Source organism: Gossypium raimondii, chromosome 4 (assembly GCF_025698545.1).
Source record: "Gossypium raimondii isolate GPD5lz chromosome 4, ASM2569854v1, whole genome shotgun sequence".
Lineage (NCBI taxonomy): Eukaryota > Viridiplantae > Streptophyta > Magnoliopsida > Malvales > Malvaceae > Gossypium > Gossypium raimondii.
In genome coordinates, this window is record NC_068568.1 from 45098293 (window position 1) to 45113124 (window position 14832).

The window sequence follows — 14832 nt, forward strand, 5'->3', positions numbered from 1 at the left end:
GGTTCTTCATATGATAAATCAGGTTGAATATCAATATCTTCTGTCGAAATAACATGAGATGGATCCGATCGATATCTTCTAAGCATTGAAACATGAAAACATCATGTATTTTCCGTGATTCCGCAGACAAAGCTAAACGATACGCAACTAGTCCAACTCTTTCCATGATATCATATGGTCCAATAAAACGAGGACTCACTTTCCCTTTTCGGCCAAACCTCAAAATTTTCTTCCAAGGTGAAACTTTAAGAAATACCTTATCACCAACAGAGTATTCAATATCTCGACGTTTCAAATCTGCATATGATTTCTTTCTATCAAAATGCGCCTTCAGCCTGTCTCGAATTTTCTTAACAATGTCTTCTTGAATTAATTTCGGCCCGATTATTTTTCTTTCATTCAATTCCATCCAACAAATAGGTGATCTACATCTATGATCATATAAAGCTTAATATGGAGCTATTTGAATACTTGATTGAAAACTATTGTTGGATACAAATTCGGCCAAAGGTAAATAACGCTCCCAGCCTGATTCAAAATCAATAACACAAGCACAAAACATGTCTTTAAAAATCTGAATAACTCGCTCAGATTTTCTGTCAGTCTGTGGATGAAAACCTATGCTAAAATTAAGTCGCGTACCGAGAGATTCATGCAACTGTTTCCAAAATCTCGAAGTAAACTGCGGATCCCGATAAAAAATTATCGACATAGGAACACTGTGTAATTTCACAATTTCTTAGATATAAACTTCAGCAAGCTTTTGAAGTGACCAATTTGTCCTGATTGTAATAAAATGAGTTGATTTCGTAAGTCGATCAACAATCACCCAACTAGCATTTTTCTTACTTTCCGATAAAGGTAACCTTGTTAGAAAATCCCATGGGCGTGTGCTTTGGCCGTGTGTCCCTTGCAACTTTAAAATTAAAAACAGAATGCTTAGGTATTTTCAAACGAGCAAAGACACGGGTGTGTGTCTTAGCCATGTGTGGCACACGGCCTAGCACACGGGCGTGTGACTTGGCCGTGTGACCCCTGCACCTTAATATTGCAAGTCAGTATGTTCACACGGCCTAAGAGATGGGCGTGCCTCTTGGCCGTGTGAGCCACACGGCCTGGTCACATGGGCGTGTCCCTTATTGCTTTGAAAAATTTTAATGTTTTCGGAAAAATTTTCTGAGTACCTGGTTTAGTCCCAATTTGTTTCTAACATATATCTTGGGTTCATATAAGGGACAATATGTTTGATTTATGACATGTATGTTAAATAATATGTAATGTCTATTTTTGATCTGAAAAGTTCGGTAATGCTATGTAACCTTGTTCTGACTACGTATAAGGGTTAAGGGTGTTACATGTATTTTTCAAACAAATTGGTTTAATAAGAATATCCATTAATTACATTAATATCCTTTTTATATTGTCCTTAATGTTTTTTACACGCAAAAAATGGAAGCAAATATGGACTTATTGGTTATCTAACGTTTAACTAGTACGAAACAATATTATGTGGTTGGATCGTAATATGAAAAGATAACTTATATTAGTAAATGAACCTAAACATGTCCTAAGTCTAATCAGAAATGAGAAAACTTATTGAAAGACTAATATGCCATATATTAAGTCCAATTGAGGAGATGCCTTGTCTTGAATATTGGAGCGGATGACTTCTAGAAGATAGAGACTAGATGTGGCTGACTAGACTGACAATACATCAGACATGATCCAAGGAGAATAAGTTCTAGGACCATATATGAATTTATTCACTTGTGACATTCACAATGTGACATACCTTAATCCTGAGTGGATGATGGACTATGTATGCATGACTCGTATACTTTAAAGTAAGTAAAAGCTTGAGTTCAAATAGATAAGGAACCGAAAGTTGGTGCGTTGAGTATACAACTACTGCAGTATGTAGAATAATTCACAATAGTGGAAGTCATAGCCCAATTAATGGGTAAATGATATCTTCTCATTAGTATTACATGATAGATGAAAAATGAATGTGGTCATGAGTCATTTGTCTTTGTGATAAATGAATTGATTACTATTTGATAGTAATTGAATTTTCATGAAGGAAGATGTAATGGTTACTGTGAGATAAAATAGGATTATATTGCAAGAGGATGCGATAAAGGGATGAGGGAGACGTGCGATGTTAGGAGGAAAAATGTAGAAACCATTTTGCTTTTTACCAATCATCTTGACTTGTCCATAGTAAAGGTTAATGTAACAACCCAATTTTTGGGTCTAGTCGGGACATTAGTTTCGGGACCACAAATCCGACGAGGAAAATTTTATTTTTATGGTCTACAATTTCACGGAATGATTTCGTGAAAATTTCGTTCTAAAATTTCGACGTTTGAGCACTCAATTTATTTAAAAAGTCTAAATTTATATGTAATACCCCGAAAATTTTTACAGTAAGATATTATCTTTGATATAGTAAGGAAATAAAGTGACAGAAAGGAGAATTTTGAGTTATGACAACATTGGGAAGTATATTATGACATATTAATTAAAGAAATGATTAAATTGCAAAAGTGAGAAAAGTTTTGTTTTCCAAGAGTAAATACTCAAAATTTGAGGGGTTAAAGTGTAAATATCAAAATTTAAAGGACCAATAGTGTAAATATTTTAAGGGTGGAATAATCTAGAAACTAAGGAAAATGGATGAATTGAGACCAAATTGAATAGATGAAGAATTATGGGGACTAAATCGTAATTTTACTAAATTAAGTGATGACTCAAGGATGAAATTTTAAAAGATCTAAAGGGCAAAATGGTCAATTAGAAGAAAGAAAAATCTAGAAAATAATGATGATGTTGGAGATAAAAATAATGATTGTGTTGGAGATATTTTAGATTAAATAAATAAATAAATATTAGTTTATTAATATTTTAATTTGATTTTTAAATGACATTTTATCATTTTATTATTTTATTTAGTATATATATATATATATGGAAGAAAATATGAAGAATCATCTTCCTTTCCCATGCATTTCACGTTAAAAGAGGAGAGAAGAAAGAAAGTTTTGCTTTCTTTACAATTTGGTCATTCCACCAAAAAATTACCATTTTCACCTAGAAATCAAAAGAATTTCCATAGCTACCAAGAGAGAAAAATGTTAAGGAGACTATGGAGAGCTAGAATATCAAGTTAGATTCAAGAAATATAAGCTGGAGGAGAGAGAAAATCAAGCTAAAGATTGAAATCAATAGCACAAGGTAATAACATCAAGATTCCAATATACTTTTGAGTTTGATATTATCGAAAAAGTAGGAAATTAATGTCAATGTAGAGTTTCATTATATAAGGTTCTATATTCTTGTTATGTTAGTAAAGGAAATAAGAGAAAGTGATGGAAAATATTGAAGAGAAAGGAAAGGAAGGTGTTATAAATTTAGTTATCAACATTTTATACTAAAACAGTTTTGGACAGCAGCAGTAGGTTAACTTTGAAAAATCACCATAAATAGTGGAAATTTAATTAGAGCATTAAAAATATGGAATTAAATCTTATTGAGTCTAGTTTCTCATAGAAGAAACGGTGTAAGTAAAGGGAATGTAAATCATGAGATGTAATGAATTTTGTGAGACAAGGTTAGAATGAATTCTGGTTCCCCTGTTCTGACTTGGAAAAATCATTAAAAATTGTATAAAAATAATTATGAGTTATAATTTATATATTTAAAATAATTAATGAGTATATTTTCAATAGAAACAAACGGGGACATCATCTGAATTCTATATAAAGAGATAATTAATTTTTAGTGAAGAGGGGTCGGAACTGTCGAACAGTGAAACAGAGGAAATTTTAGAGAATAAACTGTAATTATTGGATGAACCAAAAATTCTGAAAATTTTATGGTAAGAAGATATGTGAGTCTAGTTTCTGGGAAAATTAACGGATCTTAATTTTGAGCTCTGTAGCTCGAGATATAAATAAATTAGTGACTCTGAGTCAGACAGACAGCTTGAATTTACATAAAAGAAAATAGTGATAGTATGGATAATGTTGATTAAATGTGTTATACACATTAAGGATGAGGAATGGAGAGGAGGTGGAGGAAAAATTGGAAAATATATGAATGATTTGTGTGTAATTGGTAATACACTTGATTATAATTGATACACGATGAAATAGAAATGATGCATATATTTGTGCAATATTGGTCATGGTTTAAGCTCATGTGGGAAAATAAAGTTCATAGTACGTGTGTATGGTATATTTGGTATATGATTTGGCATGGAGTAATGTCATGAATGAGTATTGAATTAACACATGTTGGTAAGTTTGATACATGAATAAATATTGTGATCATGAAAGGGGTGGTAAGGTTTAAATTATGAAATCTTTAGTGAAATAGTTTATTATGTGATTATTTCCAAAAAGAATTATGTTTCAATGCACTAGCTTGCGACTATGGTTGAACTAGATGTTTATGTCTTGTGTGATATGCATAGGAAACGGATGTGGAAAGGTAATGAAATATAGTAAGTTCATATGGCTGAACTTTTATGATTAATTGTTAATGTGGGAATGATATAATGTATCAATTCGTATATTGTTGTTGACTTATGATTATGGTAAAAATGAGAAAAAGATGAGATTGTTAGTTCAAATTAAGGGATACGCAGGACTGAGTACATACGTTCGGTAACCAGTGATGAATTGACAGATAAGTCCATGGTGGATTCATGGAAAAGTGTGAAACGTAGGCATGGTATTTTAGTGAAGAAAACCATACTGAGTTGTGAAAAGTATGTATGGTATTTCGATAAAGAAAACCATACTGAGTTGTGAAAAGTAGGTATGGTATTTCGATAAAGAAAACCATACTGAGTTGTGAAAAGTAGGTATGGTGTTTTAGTGAAGAAAACCATACTGAATTGTGAAAAGTAGGTATGGTGTTTCAGTGAAGAAAACCATACTGAGTTGTGAAAAGTAGGTATGGTATTTCCGTGAAGAAAACCATACTAAGTTATAGCAATGTGAAATATTCAAGCAAATCGTGGCACCGGGCAAACGATGTACTCAAAACCGTAAGACGGTCCTTAATTTGACAGGTATTTGTAAGTGCAATTGAAGCTAAATGTCAGAATATAAGTTGACATCTGATATTGAGCTCGATTGGATAGATTCACTGTTTGAGATTGTGGTTGGCAGGAAATGTTACATTATATATATTGTGAAGAATTATAAAAGCATGTTAATAATTTGAAAGTTTTAATTATTAATGAAATTTTATAACTCGGTTCAATACGTTTACAGTGTGTGTGTGTTCTGGTAATGTCTCGTACCTTATTCTAGTGTCGAATACGGGTAAGGGGTGTTACAGTTAAGAAGAATACAAAAATAAGGGTAAAAAGAAACAAAATAGTTTAATTTATATAAATGGAAATTAAATTGAAATTAAAATCAGATACATGAAACACATTAGTAAATTGAGCTGATAGAAATAAAGTGTAAGAACCAGTATGTTTATTACGAACGAACTTTCCAGTGGGCAATTGAACCAAAGAAGGACGTGAAGCACATGAAACAAGATCATCAAGATAATGAGCATGAGATATCATATGGTTTGTTGCCCCAGATCCAAAATCCACCGAAAGGAACATGGTGTAGTAACCACACCTGCCATGTGTGCTTCTACTCCTAAAAAAGATGACTCATTCCCAAGTAAGTCAATATCTGCTGATACTATACATGAGTGAAGATAGGTGTTGTCCGTGAAGCAATGGATGGTGCAACATTCTCAACAAAACCTTCAATAACAAAACTCTTGTTTTATGACCTTTAATCTTACAATGGTCACAAATCCCATTAAATTGTTTCTTCTAAGATCCTTGCTGCACATTCGAAGAATACAACATTGTAGGCTCAAGGCAATCGTACTAACTCAATTATAAAAGTCAAATAATGTATAGCTTAATTATACAAGTTGAATAATGCCAATATATTGGAGACTTAGTTATTGTTTTATGTACAAGAGATAGAGAACACTAATCTGTTCATGAAAGGAACTTGATATGTTAGTAAAATCAGTTTAGAAAATAGTGTTTTCAAGCATGATAGAAGTTTAAATTTTTTCTTAAAATCGATCCCGTGTGATATTTATAATAATAAACTACAATTTAAATTATATTTGTGCTTTTGTGTGAAGGCAAACTAAGTCATTTCCCGGCTTTTAACCGATTGATCTTCTCTACTATCCTTAACTCCGTATTTCTTTGATTGTGGACTCAAAGAAATTGAAGAAGTGCACAGAATGAAAACTTTGTTTAACTTTCAGTAGGAAAGTTAATTCTCTATATAGACCAGTAACTAAGAGTATTCTTGTGAAAATTGAATTTATTCTTAAAATAAATTACCATTATTTTTCGATAAAATATCGGTCCTCAAAAAGTAAATGTCAGCTGGTTAACTCATAGTTCCTATTTATAGAGGAATAGTACAAGGGTTTTGTTCAAAAATGTCTAATTAAATAATAATATTTTAATAGAAAATATAAGTTCTGGCAACGTCATGCCCTAATATATACTAGAGTTTGCTGCCTCTTGTATTTGATTTCATATACTCATTTGATAATTGATTTTGGAAATCAATGACTTTCTTATTATAAATAGATTTCATATACTCATTTGATATTTGATTTTGAAATATAATTAAATCACCCCTTAAAATTATAAAATATTAAAAATAGACATTGGGGTTCTCCTTAATATGTGTATGCTATATTTACATCGTTCATATGGAGTAGCATCTATATATATAGACAATGGGCCTGGGGTATGCCAATCAAAGTGTGTGTTTACATTGTTCATAGTACAATCACGTAGAGTAGCATGTGTGAAATTCATAATATGAGAATTTATAGAAACGGCAACTATGGTTTAAGTTCTGTTTATGCAGTAGGGTAGGATGCTTGCATTGCAATGCCACAAAGGCCTTCCTTTGCATCCACATCTCTTTGCATCCTAATGTAGCCTTCTTCACCCCAGCTACTGCCCCAAGAGTTCTTCACCAACCAATACTTAGTCCCACCATCCTGTCCATATCCAACAGCCGTCACTCCGTGGTCCAGATCGGTGCCACAACTTCCCGTAAACACACCACCCGAGTAGAACTGGAAGTCGAACCCCCCGGCATCGATGGCAACTGAAACGGGTTGGTTGGCAACGGCCTTCTGCAATGCATCTTCACTATTGGCAGGCACATCTTCAAACCCATTTATCTTAGCCGCATGGTTGGCTTCTTCGTTGGTATTGCATGTGCCATCGACTCCCTTGTAGGGGTAAATGGATTCGGTTGTTAGGCCTTTGTTCTTCTCGATGAATTGGAATGCATCGTCCATTAGACCACCTTCGCAGCCTTGATCCTCACCCTTGGTGTCACAGTCCACCAGTTCCTGCTCGGACAAGGAAATTAACTTTCCTGTTGTCAGCTTAGTAACCCTTCCATGGCTGCCACGGCCGAGAACGCCCAACAGCATCCTATATATCAGCATCACATGATCGAGACACACACATAGTTAGAACACAACACAGACAAAGAAGAAAGCATAGTAATATTTTAGTAATGTTTCTGGGAACAAGAAATTAGAGCAGACCGCATTGGCCTTGGTCCTTGATAGGTGTAACAGCTCCTTTCTTTCTCCAATCCACGGTAGAAGGCAATGCGGTGGCGTTCTCGTATTTGAAAGTGGTAGCCGTGTTGGAACACATATGGCCCTTGAACCCATTTCGAGAAGCAGTGAACTCTTGGTTGGTTAGATCTGCAAATTGGTTCACACCGAGCTTGTACGGCTTGTTGTTGGCAGCATTGAAAGAGTCGATGCGTGCCACATTTTGTTTGAAAATCTGGAAACGCTTTTGCCTCTCGTTGGTGTCCTTGTAAACTCGTCCGAATTGGACCATCCATTGTTGATGCCTCTCGTACATGGATGCATCTTCGAGAGCAGCGCGGGATGTGGCTTCACATACACCCAATATGAAGATTAGTAAGGCCAAACAAGTGAAATGATGATGCAGCTGGTGTTTGGAAGCCATGGTGGAGGAAGAGTTTGCGATGAAATAGAAAAATGAAGAGGCACACCAAATGTGATGAATTCCTAGACTTATATATAGTGCAAGTCTTTCCCCATCTTGGCTTTCTGCTGCGTGCCCTGCAAAGTCTTGTTTATGATAATTGTTTTGATAAATAATTAGAAAAATGATAAGGCACACCGACTGTGATGTATTCTTAATTTGGAAACTATATAGTCCAAAGTCCAAATTGTTGCGATGCATATTTGAGGTGTTTTCAGGACACATATCTTGTCTATATGCTTGCCCTTCAACATCCTATGATAAAGACCCATTCTCAGCATTGTTTGATAAATTAATCTAAATCAAGTGCAGTTTATTTGGAGACTTAATTTGTAGTTTATCGTATTAATACAATTGGGAAACCGGAGGAGTCTGATTTTGTATTCAAAAGCCCTCGCATGAATGAAACCAAACAAAAGTGCTACCACACCCTGCCGTTTCGTTCATGTCACCCAAAAACATGTGCAATGCCATGTTGGATTATCACCTTTGAGCATGACCCAAAAATATAATTAAAATATAATATGACTATTTATTTGTGAATTAAAAATATATGTTAGCTTGTTTCCATTTGCCAAGAATTTGGTGCACGAATAATATATATAACGGTTCAGACCTTATAAACTTGTTAATTGTTTAAGTTATTAGCTTAGAATGAAAGTTTCTAATTACAATGATCATTACGACTTGATACTGTAAAAATTGTAAAAAGAAAAAAATTAATGAAAAATACCAAAGTTTGTTTACGTAAGTTCATTTCCCTACGTTTGCTGAGCTTAGCTCAGTGAGTAATTTCACTAGTTTTAATTCCCTACATATTTTATTGCCTCTTAATTGGCCTTTCAAAACAGGGATAAAATGACCCTTTTTATAGGTAAAGATTAGAGGTCTAATCAGACTAAAATGTCCATAAAGTAATCAGAGTTTAACTGGAAAAAGATAACAGAGTTTATGTAACAGCCCGTTTTCAGTGAAATTGGAACAGTGGTTTCGGGACCACAAATCCAAGTCCAGAAGAAAAAATTTATTTTAATATTATTTCATGGTTTGTATTATGATAGAAATGTCGTAATGAAAATTTCATTAAGAAATTTTACCGGTTATATGTTTAATTTGATGAAAAAGACCAAATTTCACAAAGTGCAAAAGTTGAATTCTAGTAGCTAAAGGGATTAAATAGCTATGGAATTCAAAAATTGAGGTCCTTATATGAAAAATAGACCATTTAGAGGAGTTAGTAGATAAGGATGATTAGTCATCAATGGAATTTAGCAAATTATTAAGGGTTAAATTAGAAAGATGATAAAATAATGATGATAAATGAAATAAATAATTAAATTAAGTCATTTTCATCATCTTTCCCATATAAAATACATGGGAACCGTAGTTTTGAAGCTTGAAGATAGACAAGCTTATTTTGCTTAATTAGGTATGTATTTTTGTCCTGCTTTTAATATTTTTATGTTTCGAGGTCAAAATAGTTTAATCTAGCTATCTTGGGGATTAATTTGCAAAGTTATTAAAGCATCAAAGTTTTGCCATGGATGAGTATGTATGAATTTTGAAGTTTTATGGTAGAAAATGAAAGGTTGTTGATAGATAAACAACTTTTGTAAAGAGAATTTTGATGAAATTATGATTTAGGGACTAAATTGAAAAGATGAAAAATTCATGGAAAAATTCTAAATTTTATGAATACATGGGCTACTATTGTTATTCATGAAAATTGGCTAGGCTTGGAATAAGAATTAAATCGTATGAATTTCATTTTCCAAGCCTAGGGACAAAATCGTAATTAACTAAAAGTATAGGCGAAAATAGTAATTTTTCCAAAGATGTGTGTTAGATGAATTGAATATGAATTGTATTAAATTGGACGAAATTTAATCGTATAGATCCGAGATAGACTGGTATGGAATTGGATAGAGGAAAAGAAAAGTAATGATTAGTAGCTTACAATCCACGAACATTTTTTGAGGTAAGTTCGTGTAACTAATTTGTATATTTATATGTTTAAATTGAATGATGTGTATGTTAAGTGTATAATTATTATGTATAAGTACTGATTACATATCCGGAAATATTTGACAAGTACCAAGTCTCGTTTGAACCTAAGAAATTCGATGGAAATATTTAACACGGCATTGTGTCCCTTGTATTTTTTGAATTAGAGTAAAACAGAATGCTCACACGGCCTAGCACATGGGCATGTGGCTTAGCCATGTGACTTACATCAGTGAGCTCCCAAGTTTGGACACAGGTTGGGATACGGCCGTCCGTCCCTATTTCGAATGTCCACACGGCCTGAGACACGGGCGTGTCTCTTGACCGTGTGAGACACACGGCCTGACCACACGGGCGTGTGACCCCTGCACCTTTAAAAAATATTATATTTTCTGAAAAATTTTCTGAGTACCCGATTTAGTCCCAACTTGTTTCTAATGTGTGTTTTGGGCCTCGAGGGCTCATATAAGGGACATAATGATTGATTTCTGATATAAATGCTATATGATATGAATTATCTATTTATTTGATCTGTAAATTCCGGTAATACTCTGTAACATTTTTCCGACAACATATACAGGTTAGGGGTGTTACAGTTTAACTAGTGAAGAAACCTGGTTTATGTGTGGAACACGTTGCCATGTTGCAACGTACACATTTGCGTCATCATGATGTCGTCTGTCATTGCAACGTCGGGAAGCTTCTTGTCATGATGTCACTGTCTATTCGACCAAAAATACGAGGTACACCCCACAAATATCCTATACCCATTCTTTAAAAAATATACAAAATTAGTAAAATATTATAGTTTGATATTCGAATTATTCGAATTATTCGAGTTATTCGAATTCGAAAACTCAACTCGATTTGAACTCGAAATTCGAAAAAAAATTCGAGTTGATTCGAATAACTCGATTAACTCGAATAACTCGATTCGTTTAACTCGAAATTAGAATTTTTTTTCGATTTTTTCGAATTGAATCGAATTTTGCTCACCCCTAGTTGTCATCAATTTTATTGTGCAAAAAAAAAAAAACAATTGTTGCTAATCCATCGGTTATCTTTGTTAGTTGCGACTCACTTTGCAACTAGATGTAGTGTAACTTATTTATTTTGCTGGCATATTTTGACTCGATTATCTTGATTATCTTTATGCATCTTTCTAAGGATATTAAGCATAAATTTTTGAGATTATGATTGATGAAGAGAGTTGGTAAAGCCAAATTATTTTAAAGGACTCCTAGTATAATCTTTTTCTTTTTAAAGAAATACCACATCGAACAAGTTTAAGTGAAGAAGATATCTTTCAATTTATTTCATGCGTTAATAAGGAAGTCAAATTGGGGTCCAATTTCAATGTTTCAAGGCAACCATACTAACTCAATTATAAAAGTTGAATAATGCTTATAAATTGGGGACTTAGTTATTGTTTTATGTACAAGAGATAGAGAGCACTAATCTGTTCATGAAAGGAACTTATTTTTGTTAATAAAAACAGTTTAGAAAACAGTGGTTTTAGGCGTAATGGAAGTTTTTTCTTAAAATCGAGCCCTTATCATATTTATAATAAAATACAACCAAAATTATATTTTTGCTTTGTGCGAAGGCAATCTAATAAGTGCATAGAATGAAAACTTTGTTTTACTTTTTAGTAGGAAATTTAATTCTCTATATAGACCGACAACTATGAGTATTCTTGCGAAAACTTGAATTTGTTCTTAAACTAAATTGCCACTATTTTTCAATAGAATATCGATGCTCAAAAAGTGTATGTCAGTAGGTTAACTCATAGTTCCTATTTATAGAGAAATAGTACAAGGGTTTTGTTTGAATAATGTCTAATTAAATAATAATATTTTAATAGAAGATAAAATTCTACTTAAAATAGAACTAAAGGCGACATCATGCCCTAGTATACACTAGGGTTTATTGCCTCTTGCATTTGATTTCATATAATCATTTGATTTCATTTACATTCTTATCCTAAATATATTTCATATATATTTGATTTTGGAATATAATTAAGTCAACCCTTAAAATTATTAGACTATTTTAATAGACATTGGGGTTCTCCTTAATATGTGTATGCTATATTTACATCGTTCATATGGAGTAGCATCTATATATATAGACAATGGGCCTGGGGTATGCCAATCAAAGTGTGTGTTTACATTGTTCATAGTACAATCACGTAGAGTAGCATGTGTGAAATTCATAATATGAGAATTTATAGAAACGGCAACTATGGTTTAAGTTCTGTTTATGCAGTAGGGTAGGATGCTTGCATTGCAATGCCACAAAGGCCTTCCTTTGCATCCACATCTCTTTGCATCCTAATGTAGCCTTCTTCACCCCAGCTACTGCCCCAAGAGTTCTTCACCAACCAATACTTAGTCCCACCATCCTCTCCATATCCAACAGCCGTCACTCCGTGGTCCAGATCGGTGCCACAACTTCCGTAAACACACCACCCGAGTAGAACTGGAAGTCGAACCCCCCGGCATCGATGGCAACTGAAACGGGTTGGTTGGCAACGGCCTTCTGCAATGCATCTTCACTATTGGCAGGCACATCTTCAAACCCATTTATCTTAGCCGCATGGTTGGCTTCTTCGTTGGTATTGCATGTGCCATCGACTCCCTTGTAGGGGTAAATGGATTCGGTTGTTAGGCCTTTGTTCTTCTCGATGAATTGGAATGCATCGTCCATTAGACCACCTTCGCAGCCTTGATCCTCACCCTTGGTGTCACAGTCCACCAGTTCCTGCTCGGACAAGGAAATTAACTTTCCTGTTGTCAGCTTAGTAACCCCTTCCATGGCTGCCACGGCCGAGAACGCCCAACAGCATCCTATATATCAGCATCACATGATCGAGACACACACATAGTTAGAACACAACACAGACAAAGAAGAAAGCATAGTAATATTTTAGTAATGTTTCTGGGAACAAGAAATTAGAGCAGACCGCATTGGCCTTGGTCCTTGATAGGTGTAACAGCTCCTTTCTTTCTCCAATCCACGGTAGAAGGCAATGCGGTGGCGTTCTCGTATTTGAAAGTGGTAGCCGTGTTGGAACACATATGGCCCTTGAACCCATTTCGAGAAGCAGTGAACTCTTGGTTGGTTAGATCTGCAAATTGGTTCACACCGAGCTTGTACGGCTTGTTGTTGGCAGCATTGAAAGAGTCGATGCGTGCCATATTTTGTTTGAAAATCTGGAAACGCTTTTGCCTCTCGTTGGTGTCCTTGTAAACTCGTCCGAATTGGACCATCCATTGCTGATGCCTCTCGTACATGGAAGCATCTTCAAGAGCAGCGCGGGATGTGGCTTCACATACACCCAATATGAAGATTAGTAAGGCCAAACAAGTGAAATGGTGATGCAGCTGGTTTTTAGAAGCCATGGTGGAGGAAGAGTTTGCGATGAAATAGAAAAATGAAGAGGCACACCAAATGTGATGAATTCCTAGACTTATATATAGTGCAAGTCTTTCCCCATCTTGGCTTTCTGCTGCGTGCCCTGCAAAGTCTTGTTTATGATAATTGTTTTGATAAATAATTAGAAAAATGATAAGGCACACCGACTGTGATGTATTCTTAATTTGGAAACTATATAGTCCAAAGTCCAAATTGTTGCGATGCATATTTGAGGTGTTTTCAGGACACATATCTTGTCTATATGCTTGCCCTTCAACATCCTATGATAAAGACCCATTCTCAGCATTGTTTGATAAATTAATCTAAATCAAGTGCAGTTTATTTGGAGACTTAATTTGTAGTTTATCGTATTAATACAATTGGGAAACCGGAGGAGTCTGATTTTGTATTCAAAAGCCCTCGCATGAATGAAACCAAACAAAAGTGCTACCACACCCTGCCGTTTCGTTCATGTCACCCAAAACATGTGCAATGCCATGTTGGATTATCACCTTTGAGCATGACCCAAAATATAATTAAAATATAATATGACTATTTATTTGTGAATTAAAAATATATGTTAGCTTGTTTCCATTTGCCAAGAATTTGGTGCACGAATAATATATATAACGGTTCAGACCTTATAAACTTGTTAATTGTTTAAGTTATTAGCTTAGAATGAAAGTTTCTAATTACAATGATCATTACGACTTGATCTGTAAAAATTGTAAAAAGAAAAAATTAATGAAAAATACCAAAGTTTGTTTACGTAAGTTCATTTCCCTACGTTTTTGAGCTTAGCTCGGTGAGTAATTCACTAGTTTTAATTCCTACATATTTTATTGCCTCTTAATTGGCCTTTCAAAACAGGATAAAATGACCTTTTATAGGTAAAGATTAGAGGTCTAATCGACTAAAATGTCCATAAAGTAATCAGAGTTTAACTGGAAAAAGATAACAGAGTTTATGTAACAGCCCGTTTTCAGTGAAATTGGAACAGTGGTTTCGGGACCACAAATCCAAGTCCAGAAGAAAAAAATTATTTTAATATTGTTTCATGGTTTGTATTATGATAGAAATGTCATAATGAAAATTTCATTAAGAAATTTTACCGGTTATATGTTTAATTTGATGAAAAAGACCAAATTTCACAAAGTGCAAAAGTTGAATTCTAGTAGCTAAAGGGATTAAATAGCTATGGAATTCAAAAATTGAGGTCCTTATATGAAAAATAGACCATTTAGAGGAGTTAGTAGATAAGGATGATTAGTCATCAATGGAATTTAGCAAATTATTAAGGGTTAAATTAGAAA

At 34.1% G+C, this 14832-nt stretch overlaps 1 protein-coding gene and 1 pseudogene across 1 annotated transcript; both read right to left on the reverse strand.

Moving 5' to 3' along the window:
- Positions 1-6801: 6801 nt before the first annotated feature.
- On the reverse strand, positions 6802-8059 carry LOC105778778 (senescence-specific cysteine protease SAG39). Its single transcript, XM_012602537.2, is given in 3 exon segments — positions 6802-7463; positions 7466-7504; positions 7621-8059. Coding segments are annotated over 3 exon segments (1026 nt in total). The 3' UTR covers positions 6802-6915.
- Positions 8060-12248: 4189 nt separating this feature from the next.
- On the reverse strand, positions 12249-13506 carry LOC128040594 (senescence-specific cysteine protease SAG39-like; annotated as a pseudogene).
- Positions 13507-14832: the final 1326 nt, after the last annotated feature.